We start from the raw sequence: 14,982 nt of genomic DNA on the forward strand, positions 1-14,982 counted from the left end.
TTATAGTCCAACAGGTTTATTTGGAAGCACTAGCTTTCCGAGTGCTGCTCCTTCATCAGGTGGTTGTGGAGTAACATAAAATACCTCCATAACGCCCTAATGAGGGAGCAGTGCTCTGAAAGCTAATGCTTCCAAATAAACCTGTTGGACTGTAACTTGGTGTCATGTGATGTTTAAATTTGCTCACTTGTCCTGTAAGCCTTCATGGCTAACTGTCTCGATCATCTCACTTGCGAATGATTGGCCGCATATAGGGGGCAAGGTTACTTGCACCGGGCCTTCAGACTTGTATTGAAAATAAAAACATTGGTTGTTTTGAATGCATTTTGGGATATTTCCAGAAATACAGCTGTAAATGGCTGACCATATAAAAAGATATGACATTGTAAAACCTGCTGGGTAGAGCAACAGGAAGGGTTAGAGAGTGCAGCACTTGCTGTATTGTTCTAACTTAAAGAGGGAGATAACATATTAGATCGGGCATTATTGTCTCAATTAGGTAGAGTTAAACTGAAATAAGCTCTCGCTCAGAGTTCTAGGTTGGCTTGCTTTCATTGGGTGTGTGCCCCAAATTCCCCTCCCCACTAATTGTATGCGATATGAACCAATAAAAGCCTCTAATCGCAAAGGACTAATCATTTTAGTGGCTGGTATAAAAGATGGTTGCAGCAAAGGAAGGAGCGTGTTAGACTTTCAATTGGTCTGAGAACCCCTTCTTTCCTATTCTCCAAAGTGCAGGATTTCAAGAAATGCCCTGGAAAAGGAAGGAATCGGTTGTACAATTATCAGTTATAACCTATTTCGTGTTAAGCTGTTACAGGTGTCATTTTTACTGGTAACCTTGTCAAGGCAATAACCTGAAATAAGTTATGTAACAAACTGTTTTGTCATCATTTACACCATATCATTCAAATATATCTTTTTTATTTCATAAAATGATATCTTCCATTACATTGAACTATATAAGTTTAACTTGCACACGTACACAATAAAACTATGTGCATTTAATTTTTGATCCAGGGAATCAAATTCTGTTGACATAACTTTATATACAAGTGGTTAAAGTGTTGTAACACTTTCAGAGGATGCAATTTGCCTACAGTTTCACAGATTTTTTCATTGCTACTGCAAAACTCACAAACCATTTGTCCTGTTACCATTGATATGTTTTTAGTGAGCTACTGTACTTGATAAATATGTACCAGTCTGCCTGCTGATATAGTTATTAATGGGTGATTCAATGTATCTTTTGTTCAGTTCAACTAACTGGTTTAATACTTACGCAAAGCTCTTTATTTAATCGAATTTACATTGCTTTGGAAAATACAGAGGTTGTGAAAGGTGCTATTTAAATGCAAGTTTTGTTTATTTCTATTGTCACATGTTTGGTAATAAATAGCTTAGCTTTGACATGAATTAGAGTAGAACGTCAAAGTTTTAAAGCACATGGAGAATAGCTCCATTAAGGTGTTTTACTGAATTTAAAGACCATTACTTTAAGAATGTGTTTTCATTACAAACTTAATGTAGGTGCAAGACAATTCCGCCTACAAATACAGACTGTGTGTCCAATCAACTAATTGTGATACTCCCTTCTCCACATCACAGTATTTCATTTAGATCATTGTGATAGAGTATTATAGCATGCAAAGAGGCCTTTTAGCCCACTCTGTCTGTGTTGGTCTTCAAGCACCTATCTACCATAGTCCCATTTTCCAACACCTGACCTTCAAGCACTTCAAGTGATTATCTAAATGCTTTTTAAGTATTGTGATGGTTCCTGGCTCTACCATCCTTTCAGGTAATGAGTTCCAGATATCCACCTCTGGATGAAAATCTCCTTCTTTAAGTCCTCTCCAATGCTCCTCTAACTTTGGCTACACTTACTGAATATCACCAGCATCCATCCAAAACAAAGTCACCTCTCATCAACACCTCAGCTCTAGTGTAGAGTCGTCCAAATTTAGTTCCATGCTTTGGACTCTTGACACATCCTTGCCAAACACTGAAAACAGAAGAGCTTGAACAATGATCTGTCCCTGCCTGTAACTTCAGCTTCAGAAAAGGTGCAGTCCTTCTGTTTCATTAGAGTGTCCTGTACACTTGCCGTTTGTGAATGTTTGAAAGTCAAATTTTCACTGGTCACTGTTGGTCAGGAACCTGTGCAACCAGGAAATTGGGCAACATGTGATGAACCATTCAGTGGAAACTCACCTTCCTGACCAGAGGGGCGTGGGCTAGCATTATGAGTGAACCGACTGCAAATCAAATGAATGTTGGAGGTGGCGCCTGGACATCAGAAGTGAAATTCTGCAATCTGCTGCACAATTTAATTTTATTGTGCTCATATTAATCTATTGTCTGAATTAAAACCATTTGGAAGTCTAGGCAGTGCTATTTGAAAGTGTCCATTAAATGTAGCAGTGCTGTGTGCGCAGAATATTCAAATATGGAAACAAAGTAAATGTGAGCTCAGGTATATTTATTTGAATACTGTTCGACTTGCTTCAGTAAAAGGGAGGCGTGTGGTTGCATTGCTCAAAACATTGTTTTTCAAAGGAATAGCCCTTTGAATTTGAGAAGAATATTGATGAGTTAGAAGGAAGTCGAAAGGTTGGGGGTTAGGAATAGTAACACCACAGCGGCTTCCAAATAGACCCGTTGGTATACCTTGCCACAGCGGCTGTTTAAGTTGGATTTGCATATTGCTGGAGAGGAATGGGTTACGTGTCCAACTGAAACGCCAGACTGACCGGAATGGCACTTGCCAAATTCAGGATTTTCAGAAGCCCTGTATGAGAGGCAAGTCTGATTCAGCAAAGCTTCAACAGCTATACAGTCACCAGCATTGAACTGTGTGCTTTTAAACAGGACCCCAGCAGTATTATACTGTGTCTGTTAGAAGAATAGTAGTTGTAATGAAATTTTAGATTTGATTTCTTTACTCTGACGCTTTGGAATTATATTTTTGTTTCTGATCTATATTATTCACAGATCTTTAGGGTTTTATGGTTTTTGTGAAATTCTGAAAGAAGTGACGATTCGTTAATCAACTGTATTTTGAGTTTGTTTTTAATTTTAAGGGTTCGGAAAAACAAGTGCTGAATATAAACTATAAGAAGTTCTCGCCTGGCAGATGTTGTTTCAAGGAAAGATTCCTTTCCGTTACAGACACACGGTCACTATTGGATGGAGTTATTCGTAAATGGAGATTGCAACATTTGCACAAAGTACTTCACATACTGAGTTCATAATGATTGGACACGTCCCTTTTTTTAATTCAATAAAATTATATCGTCCATTACATTAACCACGCATCGACATTCAAGACGAGTAACACACGAGTAAAGCCACTTGAACCTGGATTTTACACGCCGTTGGACGTCCCTTGAAACAATCCAGCCACATTTCGTTCCCATCTTGTCGCATTTCCAGCACCTGCTGTTCAGCTTTACTCTAGGCTCCAGGGGGGAAAAAAAGCCCCGAAACACTGATGCAGGTGTGGTCAGCATATGTGCCTCTCTTCCCGGAGCAGCTGTGTGTGGGTGAGTGTCGGAGTCTTTAATTTTTTTTTGGATTTCCTTTGTAACTGCTCCTTTATTCAGTTCGACAGTCTTGTGCAAAGCGCATGACCCCGCAGAGGTTAATATTTTCCAGATAACGATGGAGCAATACCTGTTCGGGACTGGGGGAAACGTGTATAATAAACAGTGCAGTGTGGTTTAAATTGCCCAGGAATGACCAAAAGATGGCTATCTAAACTAGCACCAATACACACGCGTAAACACACATTCTGTATCCAAATAAACATGCTGAAAGATGTACACACACTGTCATCCACGCCCAAAGACGTAGCCACTCATAAATACAGGCAGTCATACACACTGTATGAATTAGACACAAAGCAAACATACGTATATACAGGTTCATACGAAGTACATACGATTAACATACAAGCAGACATACACACGGAAAATACACAGATATACAGACAGACATACATCCAGATAGCACAGACTCATAAGCATGCAAACATGTACAGATTGTACAAAGTACAGTACATAGATGTGGAGGTGCCCGTATTGGGCTGGGATTGACAGGGTCAGAAGTCACACGACACTGCTTTCAGAGCAGCGATTTCAAATAACCCTGTTGGACTATAATCCGGTGCCCTGTTACTTCTGACAAAGTACATAGACACACAGATACGCACTAACATACATATTCAAGAAATACACAGATATATAGGCACATATATATAGAGAGAGATATCACAGGCACACAAAAGCAGACATACGGAAAATACTCGCAAAGACGCGGACACACAATCCCGAAAACTGCTCGCTCAGTGATGGAAGGGACTTGGTCAGAGATTGTAAACATTCCTGCATCCGCAGCCTTCCATACCTCCCTCCTGCGAGGTGGGAAGTCCACTCCCGCAGCGAAAGTGTGCTGGGCTACAATCAAAGAAAGCCATAGACGTTGTACAGGGGAGGAGGGACAGTGGGTTTCGTGGGGATGGGCTTCAAAACGACAGGTTTGTGAATTCTTTGTCCGTTCAAGGAGTCTTTGGAGTAAGCGTGGAGCTCGGCCGGCAGGTTGGCAGCTTTCCTCCAGATGCCCATGTCGGGGCTGGCGGCATGCGGCAGTGCCATGTGGCTCTGGTACAGGCGGTGGTACTGAAGAGGACAGCAGGTGCACAGGGTGACGGTGCGGGCCAGCGAGGCGAGCTGCAGCCTGAGCGGCTCCGCCCGCTCACACCGCGGTTCCTGCTTGGCCGCCGGCCCGGGGCTAACGCCAGCGGGCGACCCGCCTCTCTCTGCGGGCGGCGGCGGAGGAGGGGGCGGCGGCAGCAGCAGCAGCTCCCGGGGAGGCGGCAGGCTTTTCCCGGGCCTCGGCTCTTCCCAGAAGGAGGCGGGCAGCTGTCTTTTCCTCATGGGGACCTGACCGTGCCGGGCCGGCGGTAGAGGAAGCGGCAGCGGCGGCTCCCCGCTGTCTGCGGCTCCTGAAGCTCGGAGCTGGAGCACACAGGGCCGGCTCTGCTCGTCCGGCCCTCGCTTCGACCCGGAGTCCAGCAGCCGCCCGGAGTGACACCGCGGCATCCGCGTGTATTTCTGCGAGAAGCGCTTGAGCTGCTTCTGCAGGTATTTCCTGTGGTCCACCGAGCGCCGGCAGGGGGCCGACTTGTCCAGCGCTGCCTTGATGTCGCTCGAAGCCAAGTTGACAAAGTTCAGCAGCGTTTTCACCTCGCTGTCCGCCGATGCCATCCTCAACCCTCACTTCAGAACACCAGCCACTATCTCCATGGCTCACACCACTGGAACCTTCCCCCCAGACCGTTTCCTCTCGCCTAAGACTGGAAGGAAAAGAAGCCAGGTTATTATTTTGTTGTATTGTGAAAATATACATTAAAATATACTTTATGTGCATACACAGCCGCTGAAGCAGTTCTTTGCACACGAAGAACAAACAAGCACCAAGGCATTTCTTTCTTGTACAGGACAGCCTTTACATACATATGAGGCACCGAGAGGGTCTGATAACTTAACGGACCCTCATTATACTTTGGCGGAAAGACCTTACTTAAAATGTGGGTCTAGATTAGAGTGGTGCTGGAAAAGCACAGCAGGTCAGGCAGCACCCGAGGTGCAGGAAAATCGATGTTTCGGGCAAAAGCCCTTCATCTGGAGGAATGCAACTTTTGCCCTTACTTAAAATGTGGTCTTTCCACATTATATTGTCTGATGGAATATTAACCAGCACTGTTACTTGGGGAGGAGGTGGGATTCTATACTTCACCCAGTGTCAAGATGATGGCTAGACACCATCAAACAATGTCAACTCCTCTCTACCACTTCACTAATACTTTATTTACTGAGGGCCACACGCGCCTGTGTTCAGAGATGTTCGTCTATTCGTGGTGTCAATTCCGGCAGCTACAGTATGTACTGACACGTGTTACTGTTAAAGTGATATTGCAATGCATGGTGACCATCCCAATACAACGATTGCAAACACCCAGACATCTCAAGAGACGCTGCAAGCAGCTTCGTTGGGAACTAAATGCCACCACACAAGACAGAACGCAAGTTTCACTTCCGCCAGCATCCCGGTTACTCATAACCTCTCTATCCCACGCACAGATGCCTGGTCTTACCACAAAATCTTCACATGTTCATCCTTCTCAAGGTCTCTGTTAAATACATTCCTGGTTGGAACCGTTCTGTCCCAGTTTTATCCATTAGCCACAACACGGACAGAAAGCGCAACCTGGTTTGTATGCACAGTACCTGGACATTCACTTGGTCATTCTCCCAGCCCCTTGTTTAATTAATCTCGTTTACTCACCTTTGAGACCCGGCGGAGAACAAATCTTGAAATTTCGTTCTATTTCCTCACTGGAGTAAGCTGAATGAATATCAACGGCCTGTAGTTAAGGCCCTTCCAGACCAATCAGCAGCTCCTTCTGAACACAATGCATCCCAATCAGGCCCCGGGCTGGCTTGTTCCACATTCTTTTGTAACACAAATTGTTGTTATGGAAACACGAGAGAGAAGGCAAAAGCGAGCCAATAAGTACAATAATTATCAATGCAATTTTCCTAATCTCTCCCTCTCCTTCCCCCCCCCCCCCCCCCATCCATCTCTTGCTATGAAACATGATGTGCGGATAATGTACAAAGACTCGGCAAAGTTTCTTGGTTTTAAAAAAACTTAAGCTGTCTGGAAACTTGCAACGGGCATGCTTCAGTGCAGCAAGACAATGCTGGCTTTGCAAGTCTGCCTTGCCTACTTTTAACTGTTCTGTTAACGCTTTTTGGGGGGCTGATGTCAGAAGGAGAAGTAGGAGAGAGAAAAAAAAACCTGAAGAGATGTGCAGATATCCATGGATAGGGGGCTTGAGCGCTCAAGAATCTTGTCTTTATGTTTGCCTCCTCAATCGAGACACACAAAAGCTGAATTACCCATTCAAACCGCCCTGACAATGGAATCGAGTTGGATCGCACTCTTGCATTTGTAGTCAAACAGTTAGAGACTTAAATCGAGTCGTCATGATAGAGAAAGAGTTGGACAAAGCCCATAGAATATCCATCAGTAAACATTTTCCTATGTCATATTAGTGGGTCTCCATGGCTTCGCCCCGTCTAGAGACAATAGCACAAGTTTGCACACTCGACTACTGTCACCCTGCCAACGCATGCAACGGTCAAAAAAGGACAATCCATTGGAAACGATGAACTCTGTGGGGAAGGTAGGGCTGGAGTTTTTTTTTTGAAAAGCGTGTGAAATGCTAATTGTTCTGCTTCCTTTCTTGATGAACTGGACCTTGCTCAGCATGTCCTTCCCACCTCTCCCTCAAGCAAGGTGGCTTTCCCGAGAGGGCTGTTGACAGCATTTCACTCACTGTCCGGGAGGAGATGGTCTCAGGAGCCTCATGCAAGCTCCTCCCTCACCTGGGCTCAGACCGTTGGAGGTTCTGTATGGTCTGCGCTGCAGTCTATAGACTAACCTTGGTCCATTAGCTTTAACACACGTAGCTGTCAGCCAAGGGCATTGGGCATGCATTTCCAATAAGTAGGGATATTGAATTTGACTTTTTTTGTTCTGAACATAGTTTATGATTAAACTGTCACTAAGAATTGCACACTTGTGCCATTCAGATGCCTTGTACCAGCGACAATGTGAATCTGGGACAGTCAAAAATATACCTCCCACTAGCCGAGAGGATGATGAACGCAGCCATCAGCGCAATGTTCAGAATGAATTGGATCAGCATCTGGAGGGAAACAACAGGATAGGCGGGGGTTGGTAACGGGACTAGCTCAATAGGAGATTTCTTGGCGGGGTGACCGGGCCGGATGGCCACACTCTGCGCTGTTTCACAGGCTGTGATTCGACGTTTTCGTAGGCCAAGTATCATCATCAACTTCGCTCTTGGCAAGCAGTAGCGAAAATACGTTTGAGGGTCAATATCTTGGAGCTTCTCTTAGCCCGAAAAAAGGAGATATTCTTCTTCTGGATTTGACTGTTTCGCCATCTCAGTAATATGTTAGTTTCAATACCGATGTTGGAAAGGCTTCATTGCTTACACATGGACTGTTGATGAAATTGAATGCACACAGTAGTTCGAACAAACGCAGAGAACCCAGTTTATCACTTTATAGCTTATCCTGGATACTGTACACTCCTGATTTTAACCATTCCCCTATTGGCAGTTGTCCTTTTTAGATGTCAATGTCCTAACCTCTGCAATATCTTTAAACTTTTCTGCCTCCCCTACCATTTTTTGCTCCTTTACGGTTTCTTAAAATCTAATTCCTTGGGCAAACTGCAAATTGCCTGTATATGTGACAGGTAAATATTCAACTAGATCTAAGTGTCCTAGTGCACCCAGTGTTTGAAAGTGAGTGTGTGGTGCAACAGGGCAGTGAAGAAGGCAAATGGAATGTTGGCCTTCATAGCAGGAGGCGTCAAATACAGGAATTTCCGCAATTATACAGGGCATATCTGAAATATTGTCAGTTTTGGTCTCTTTATCTGAGGAAGGATGTTCTTGCTATAGAGGGAGTGCAGCAAATGTTTACCAAATTGATTCCTGGGATGGCAGAACTGACATATGAGGTGAATTTGAGTTGGTTAGGTTTGTATTTGCTGGAATTTAGAAGAATGATGGGCACGGTGGCACAGTGGTTAGCACTGCTGCCTCACAGCGCCAGAGACCCGGGTTCAATTCCCGCCTCAGGCAACTGTCTGTGTGGAGTTTGCACATTCTCCCCGTGTCTGCGTGGATTTCCTCCGGGTGTTCCGGTTTCCTCCCACAGTCCAAAAATGTGCAGGTTAGGTAAATTGCCTCTAGTGTTAGATGAAGGGGTAAATGTAGGAGTCTGGGTTGGTTGCTCTTCGGAGGGTCGGTGTGGACTTGTTGGGCTGAAGGACCTATTTCTACACTGTAAGTAATCTAATCTAATCAGTCTGAAGGAATGGGGGGGGGAGGGTGTGGATTTCATAGAAACCTATAAAATTCTAACAGAATGAGAGGGAAGGATATTCCTGGATGGTGGGAGAGTCCAGAACCAGGGGTCATTGTTGGAGGATAAGGGGTAAGTGGGATGAGGAGAAATTTCTTCAACTAGAGAATAGTAAGCCTATGGAATTCATTAACACAGAAAGTAGTTAAGGCCAAAATATTGTGTCTTTGAGAGTAAGGTGGATATAGCTCTTGTGGCTAAAGAGATCAAGGGATGGGGGGGGAGTGTGAGATTAGGGTATTAAGCTTAATGATGAGCTATGATCAGATTGAATGGTAGAACAGGCTCAAGGAAACTTTTGGTCACTTGTCTTAATATATCCTTATGTGTCAAGTTCTGTTTGATAATGTTCTGATGAAGTTCTTTGGGATGCTTGCCAAGGATGCTATATAAATGCAAGTTGTTATCATTGTGTTGGTGGATGGTTGAAGAAAGTATTGGGAAGAGGTGACAATAATTCCAAAAGTTCTTCCTGCAACTTGGATATGAATGAGTCATTATATTTAGGCAAGCCACTAATTAAGTGTTCAGTTGGAATTGCTGCATATCAAGTACCAGCAAATATGGATGTAATCTTAAACTTTTGAAGTGAAGAAATTCAAGTCTTTCCAAATAAATAATGCTATCAGCCTTTCAAACTAAAATGTCTATCTTACTTGTCCTTTAATGGAAACAAACATTTTTATCAGATGACATGATTCATGCTTGAAAAGCAGTTATTTGACTAAATATTTGACGTATTTTGACTAATCTATCCCTGATTCCTACCAGGCCTTTGCATACCTAAGTACCACATATGAAAGATGGCAGATATCTTGTACTGGAAGTATTAAAAGGTCACACAGCAGGCTGTTAATTTCCTATTTTCTTGTTTGTGTTTGTGGGGTCAGCAATTATAAACAATTTATAAACTGTCACTTTACCGTAAGGGGAGTCAGGAAATATTACTGGAAATGGACCACACAAACAATCCTGAAGTGACATTCTCAGCAGCTCAGTTTGCAGCTGTACATTGACTAAATGTATCCCACTTTCTTCAGGGTCACTCTTAGGTTGGGCTGGCTGATGGCAGCCTGAGAGACGACTGGAGGCTTTTATCATCGCCTGCTCTTCCTTGTCCGTAACAATGTACAAGTGAAAAGAACAATTAAAAATAGGGCACTCCCAAAAGCCCCCCCACCCCCTGGCAGAAGAATTGCACTTTGAAGTAGTTGGAATAGAATGTAGAAGATAAATCATTTACAGCTGTGAATATGTCAAGTCAAGACAGCAGTGGCAAAAATTACTCCACATGTCAACTCAGCATGTGGATAGGGTCCAGCTGTGGACCACTTTTATTCCTGATATGTGCCTAGCTGTCAGGGTGTTGGGAATCATCAATATGCATCTCTTCAAAAGTCTAACTGAATATTCAGAATGAATGGAATTTTAGGGCTAAACTCCTTATATAGTAACAGTCCCATAGGACTCTGTGAAATTGTGTCAATCAAAGCTGAATGGACCTTGACTGATTAGCCCTTGACAGATATACAACCAGGGCTAGATTGAACAAAATACATATTTTCGACATTATATTTAGCAGCCTTAAATTTGTTTGGAGGTCTAATCATCAAACCACAATCTTTTAAGTTAAATCAATTAAAATTATAGTAAATTGATGCTGTTCATTTATTAATAGTACAAGCCCTAAATGATTTTAATGAGTGTGATTGGTGTACAGCAAATATGTATGTTATTGAAATGTAGCACTTTTAATATTCAACATGTTTCAGGCATTTATAATGGTAATTCCAACTTAGTGTATTTTTTAATCCTCTTATTTATGAAAACATGTAATACTGCTTCCAATATTAATTTATGAAGTTGTTGTCAAAAGAACTGTTGGTAACATTATTTGTAATTCATCCTGTAGATAAACTTACTCTACTTTCTGAAATCATTTTGTTTATATTTAGAAGTTGTTCATGTAACTGACAAATGAAAGACTAGGACATGGTTTGTGGGAGTGAGGAAAAATGGTTTTCACTGGTTGAAGGATGCAGAAAAATGTTCATGATATGAGACATTCAGTATTGAGACTTCAGATGACAAACCTACAAAAGAAGAAATATGCACACATTAATTTGTTTTCAATGACCTTGAACCACATTGCTTAATAGTTTAGGAGTTGTCACCAGTTTTTCCAAAGATTTTCCATGCTGTAATTTTTCGACAGGAAATTATTTTTCATGGTGTTGCCATAACAGTCACGTAAGATCATTGGGAACCAAATGTTTTAAGTTTCACAATGTATAAGATTCCATTTCCTTATATTTTACATACGATGAATTCCAAATAATTTGTTTCAAATTCCAAGGTAGTGTTTTATCAAACTTTGCAAAAGCAAACTTTCTAAAATTTTTCATGAATGAATTAGTTTATAACAATATGACCAATTGCTGAGATGTTATTTTTCAGATTCTTTTTATAGAACAATTTTTTGCATATAAACATTGACAACTGTCATACACCTTATGGAGGAGCAATGCTCCAAATCCTTGTACTTTCAAATAAACCTGTTGGACCATCACCTGGAGTTGTATGATTTTTTAAAACATATTACATGTTGAAAGATAAGTGCCTGAGGTTGTTAGCCTTCAGCAATTTTACTTTGAAATGTTCATGGAAAAAAAATCATAATATTGACAACGTGTATTTTTTCTATTTGCTTGGATAAGATAACCTTTTAAGATTTCCAAACAGACAGTAACACTGGTTTTTAATTTGCACCTTTAAAGAAAGAAACTTCTACTAAACAATAATTTCCTACATTATACTCTGGGTCAAATCCTGGAATTCTCTCCCTAATAGCATTATGGGTCAATCTGCAGCACATGGACAGCAGTGGTTTAAGAATACAGTTCACTGCTACCTCCTCAAAGGCAACTAGGGATGGGCAATAAATGCAGGCCAGCCAGTGATGCACCATCCCTTTGTTCATAAATGAACAGCATCAGTTTACTATTGTTTAATTGATTTAACTTAAAAGATTGTGGTTTTATGATTACATCTCCAAACAAATTTAAAGCTGATAAACATAATGTTGAAAATATGTATTTTGTTCAATTTAACCCATCCTTTGAAAGAATGAAACACGAAACTCTTCAAAAAGACTTCCTTGGTTGTAAGATGCTTTGGGGTGTCCTGGGCTCGGGATGAACTCTATGCAAATACAAGATATTTTTTCATTGGTTCATGGAGGAACGTTTTAGAAGGTTTTTCTCAGAGATGTAGGCAATGGTAACCCTGAGAAAGTTTTGGGCTTTCTCCTTGGACTATTGGACTGTTGGAATTGGTGTGGCAATGTTGTTTCCAGACCTGTATTGAGTGGGATTTAGACCTAGTGACAATGCTGAATGGTGATAGACATCCAACATAAAAAGGTGTGAGATCCATGATTCTGAAAGTTTGAAACTGACAAAATCTGTTCAGTTAGGCCACTGTGTCTTAAAAGTATATTATTGTATGACTTTACTGAAAATAAAAGCTCTATATGAATGCGACTTTTCATATTTACATGTAATAGACATGATGGGGATGGAAAAAAAGAATATGCAAATGTTAGTTTTAATTAGTGCTGCTATAGAAGTTTAAAAATGACTAATCATTGGTTTGTTCAATAACATGCATTAAGCCAGATGTTTCTTAGAAGGAATTTTGGGATTGTTGATGTAAATATTATATTGCAAAAAGACCAGTATTACATGCAATGTATACACCTTAGCTGCAACTTCAGTCCTTTTTTAGTCAAATTATGGTGGAATTGTACAGATTAGTACCATGCTTGCATACAGTTTAAATCAAAGCTAAAATTTGCACTTTATTTCCTCAGTTTTGCCTTTTTATTATTCAACAATAAGGAGAAATATGTCCCTGTTCTCATGTAGGGGGCATAGCCACATGCTCATGGCTGCATGGTTCATAATGGAGATAAATTTTAGGGTTCTTCAGTGCAGAGGATTCTGGGTGTCCTCATCAGAGAAAACTAGTATGTAAGTACAGCAAGGAATAAGAAAGGCAAATGGAATTTTGGCATTTAATGCTAAGGAATAGAGTATAAAAGTAGGGAAGTGTTTCTGCAACTATTCAAGGCATTAGTGAGGCTGCACCTGGAATATTGTATACAGTTTTGGTCCCTTTACTTGAGGAGGGATGTAGTTGCATTGGAGATATTTCAGAGGAGGTTCACTAGGCTGATTCCAGAGATGAGGGGTTTGCCTTATTCAGAGAAATTAAGCAGTTTAATCCTATATTGTTGTGAGTTTGGAAGAATGAGGAGATCTAATTGAAGTATTAAGGGAATTAACAAAGTAAATGTGACGAGAATGTTTCCTCTTATGGGGCAGTCTAGAATGAGAGGTCATAATTTTCGGATAAGGTGTAACTGATTTAAAACAAAACTGTGGAGAAATTATTTCTCTCCAAAGAGTGATGAATCCCTGTGGAATCCACTACTCCAGAGTGAAGTGGATGCTGGGACATGAGTAAATTTAAGAAGGAGATAGACAGATTTTTAATTAGTCACAGGTTTAAGAGTTACGGAGCATGGACAGTAAAGTGGAGTTGAAGCTAAGATGAGATCAGCCATGCTCATATTGAATGGTGAAAGAGGTTCAAGGACCTGAATTGTCTACTCCTGCTCCTAGTTCTTCTGCTCCCTTTCTGAGTAGTGTATCTGGATACAGAAGAGTGCAAGAGAAATGATGTTCAAAAAGGAAGAATTAATATAGCATTATTCGATTTCTGCTTCAGAAAAGGACAGTACACTAGGTAATTCTCCCTTGTCAATTCTGGAAAAAGTAAAGGCCTATTTATTTTAAGAAGAAAATGCTGGTTGATAAGTACAGTTGAAGGTTTCTGTTTCAGTGGTGTTGCATAGGGCTCAGTGTTATGTCCCCTGTAGTTTGTCATATATATTAATGATTTAGGATTAAATGTGGAAGGCATGACTGGGGAACATGTAGATGACCCAAACATTGGCTGGGTATTTTTAGCGAGGAGGATGGCTGTCACCTGCAGGAAGGTGTCAATACAGGTAGGTTGATTGAGTGGGTGTCAATACAGGTAGGTTGATTGAGTGGGTGTCAATACAGGTAGGTTGATTGAGTGGGCAGAAAAGTAGCACATGAAATTCAATCCAGAGAAGTGTAAGGTTCTGCATTTGGAAGAGGACAGATAGACCATACAGAACCTCATCACCTCAGGAGATCTCCCACCCACAGCTTCCAACCTCATAGTCCGGGAACCTCCTTCTACCTCCTTCCCAAGATCCATAAGCCTGACCACCCTGGCCAACCCATTGTCTCAGCATGCTCCTGCCCCACTGAACTCATCTCTACCTACCTCGACACTGTCCTATCCCCCCTAGTCCAGGAACTCCCCACATACATTCGAGACACCACCCACGCACTCCACCTCCTCCAAGACTTCAATTTCCTCGGCCACCAATGCCTCAGCTTCACCATGGATATCCAATCCCTCTACACCTCCATCCGCCATGACCAGGGCCTCCAAGCCCTCCGTTTTTTCCTCTCTCGACGTCCCCAACAGTATCCTTCCACCAACACTCTCATTCGTTTGGCCAAACTGGTCCTCACCCTTAACAATTTCTCCTTTGAATCCTCCCACTTCCTCCAGACCAAAGGGGTAGCCATGGGCACACGTATGGGTCCCAGCTATGCCTGTCTCTTTGCTGGCTACGTAGAACAGTCGATCTTCCATAATTACACCAGCACCACTCCCCACCTCTTTCTCCGCTACATTGATGACTGCATTGGCGCCACCTCGTGCTCCCGCGAGGAGGTTGAGCAATTCATCAACTTCACCAACACATTCCACCCTGACCTTAAATTTACCTGGACCATCTCCATCTCCATTAATGACGACCGACTTGACACCGACATTTTTTACAAAC

The 14,982-nt window shown here is 41.9% G+C and overlaps 1 protein-coding gene across 3 annotated transcripts; it reads right to left on the reverse strand.

Annotated features, from left to right (window-relative positions):
* Nucleotides 1–3,254: 3,254 nt before the first annotated feature.
* On the reverse strand, nucleotides 3,255–6,639 carry LOC122553431 (protein FAM181A-like). Of its 3 annotated transcripts, none has more exons than XM_043697186.1 (3): nucleotides 6,349–6,639; nucleotides 4,408–5,356; nucleotides 3,255–3,685 (listed from the first exon to the last, which is right to left on the reverse strand). In XM_043697186.1, exon 2 carries the CDS (start codon nucleotides 5,265–5,267, stop codon nucleotides 4,464–4,466), a length of 804 nt encoding a protein of 267 aa, XP_043553121.1. In that variant the 5' UTR covers nucleotides 5,268–5,356; nucleotides 6,349–6,639; the 3' UTR covers nucleotides 3,255–3,685; nucleotides 4,408–4,463. The 3 variants fall into 3 exon arrangements, with proteins under 3 accessions (XP_043553121.1, XP_043553122.1, XP_043553120.1); XM_043697187.1 differs by lacking the exon at nucleotides 6,349–6,639 and adding an exon at nucleotides 6,158–6,332; XM_043697185.1 differs by lacking the exon at nucleotides 6,349–6,639 and having other exon boundaries at nucleotides 4,408–6,149.
* Nucleotides 6,640–14,982: the final 8,343 nt, after the last annotated feature.

This window comes from Chiloscyllium plagiosum, chromosome 10 (assembly GCF_004010195.1).
Source record: "Chiloscyllium plagiosum isolate BGI_BamShark_2017 chromosome 10, ASM401019v2, whole genome shotgun sequence".
NCBI classification, from domain to species: Eukaryota; Metazoa; Chordata; class Chondrichthyes; order Orectolobiformes; family Hemiscylliidae; genus Chiloscyllium; species Chiloscyllium plagiosum.

Excerpts from the sequence above, each read along its gene's own strand:
- LOC122553431 (XM_043697186.1), bottom strand. The coding sequence starts at position 5,267 with ATGGCATCGGCGGACAGCGAGGTGAAAACGCTGCTGAACTTTGTCAAC.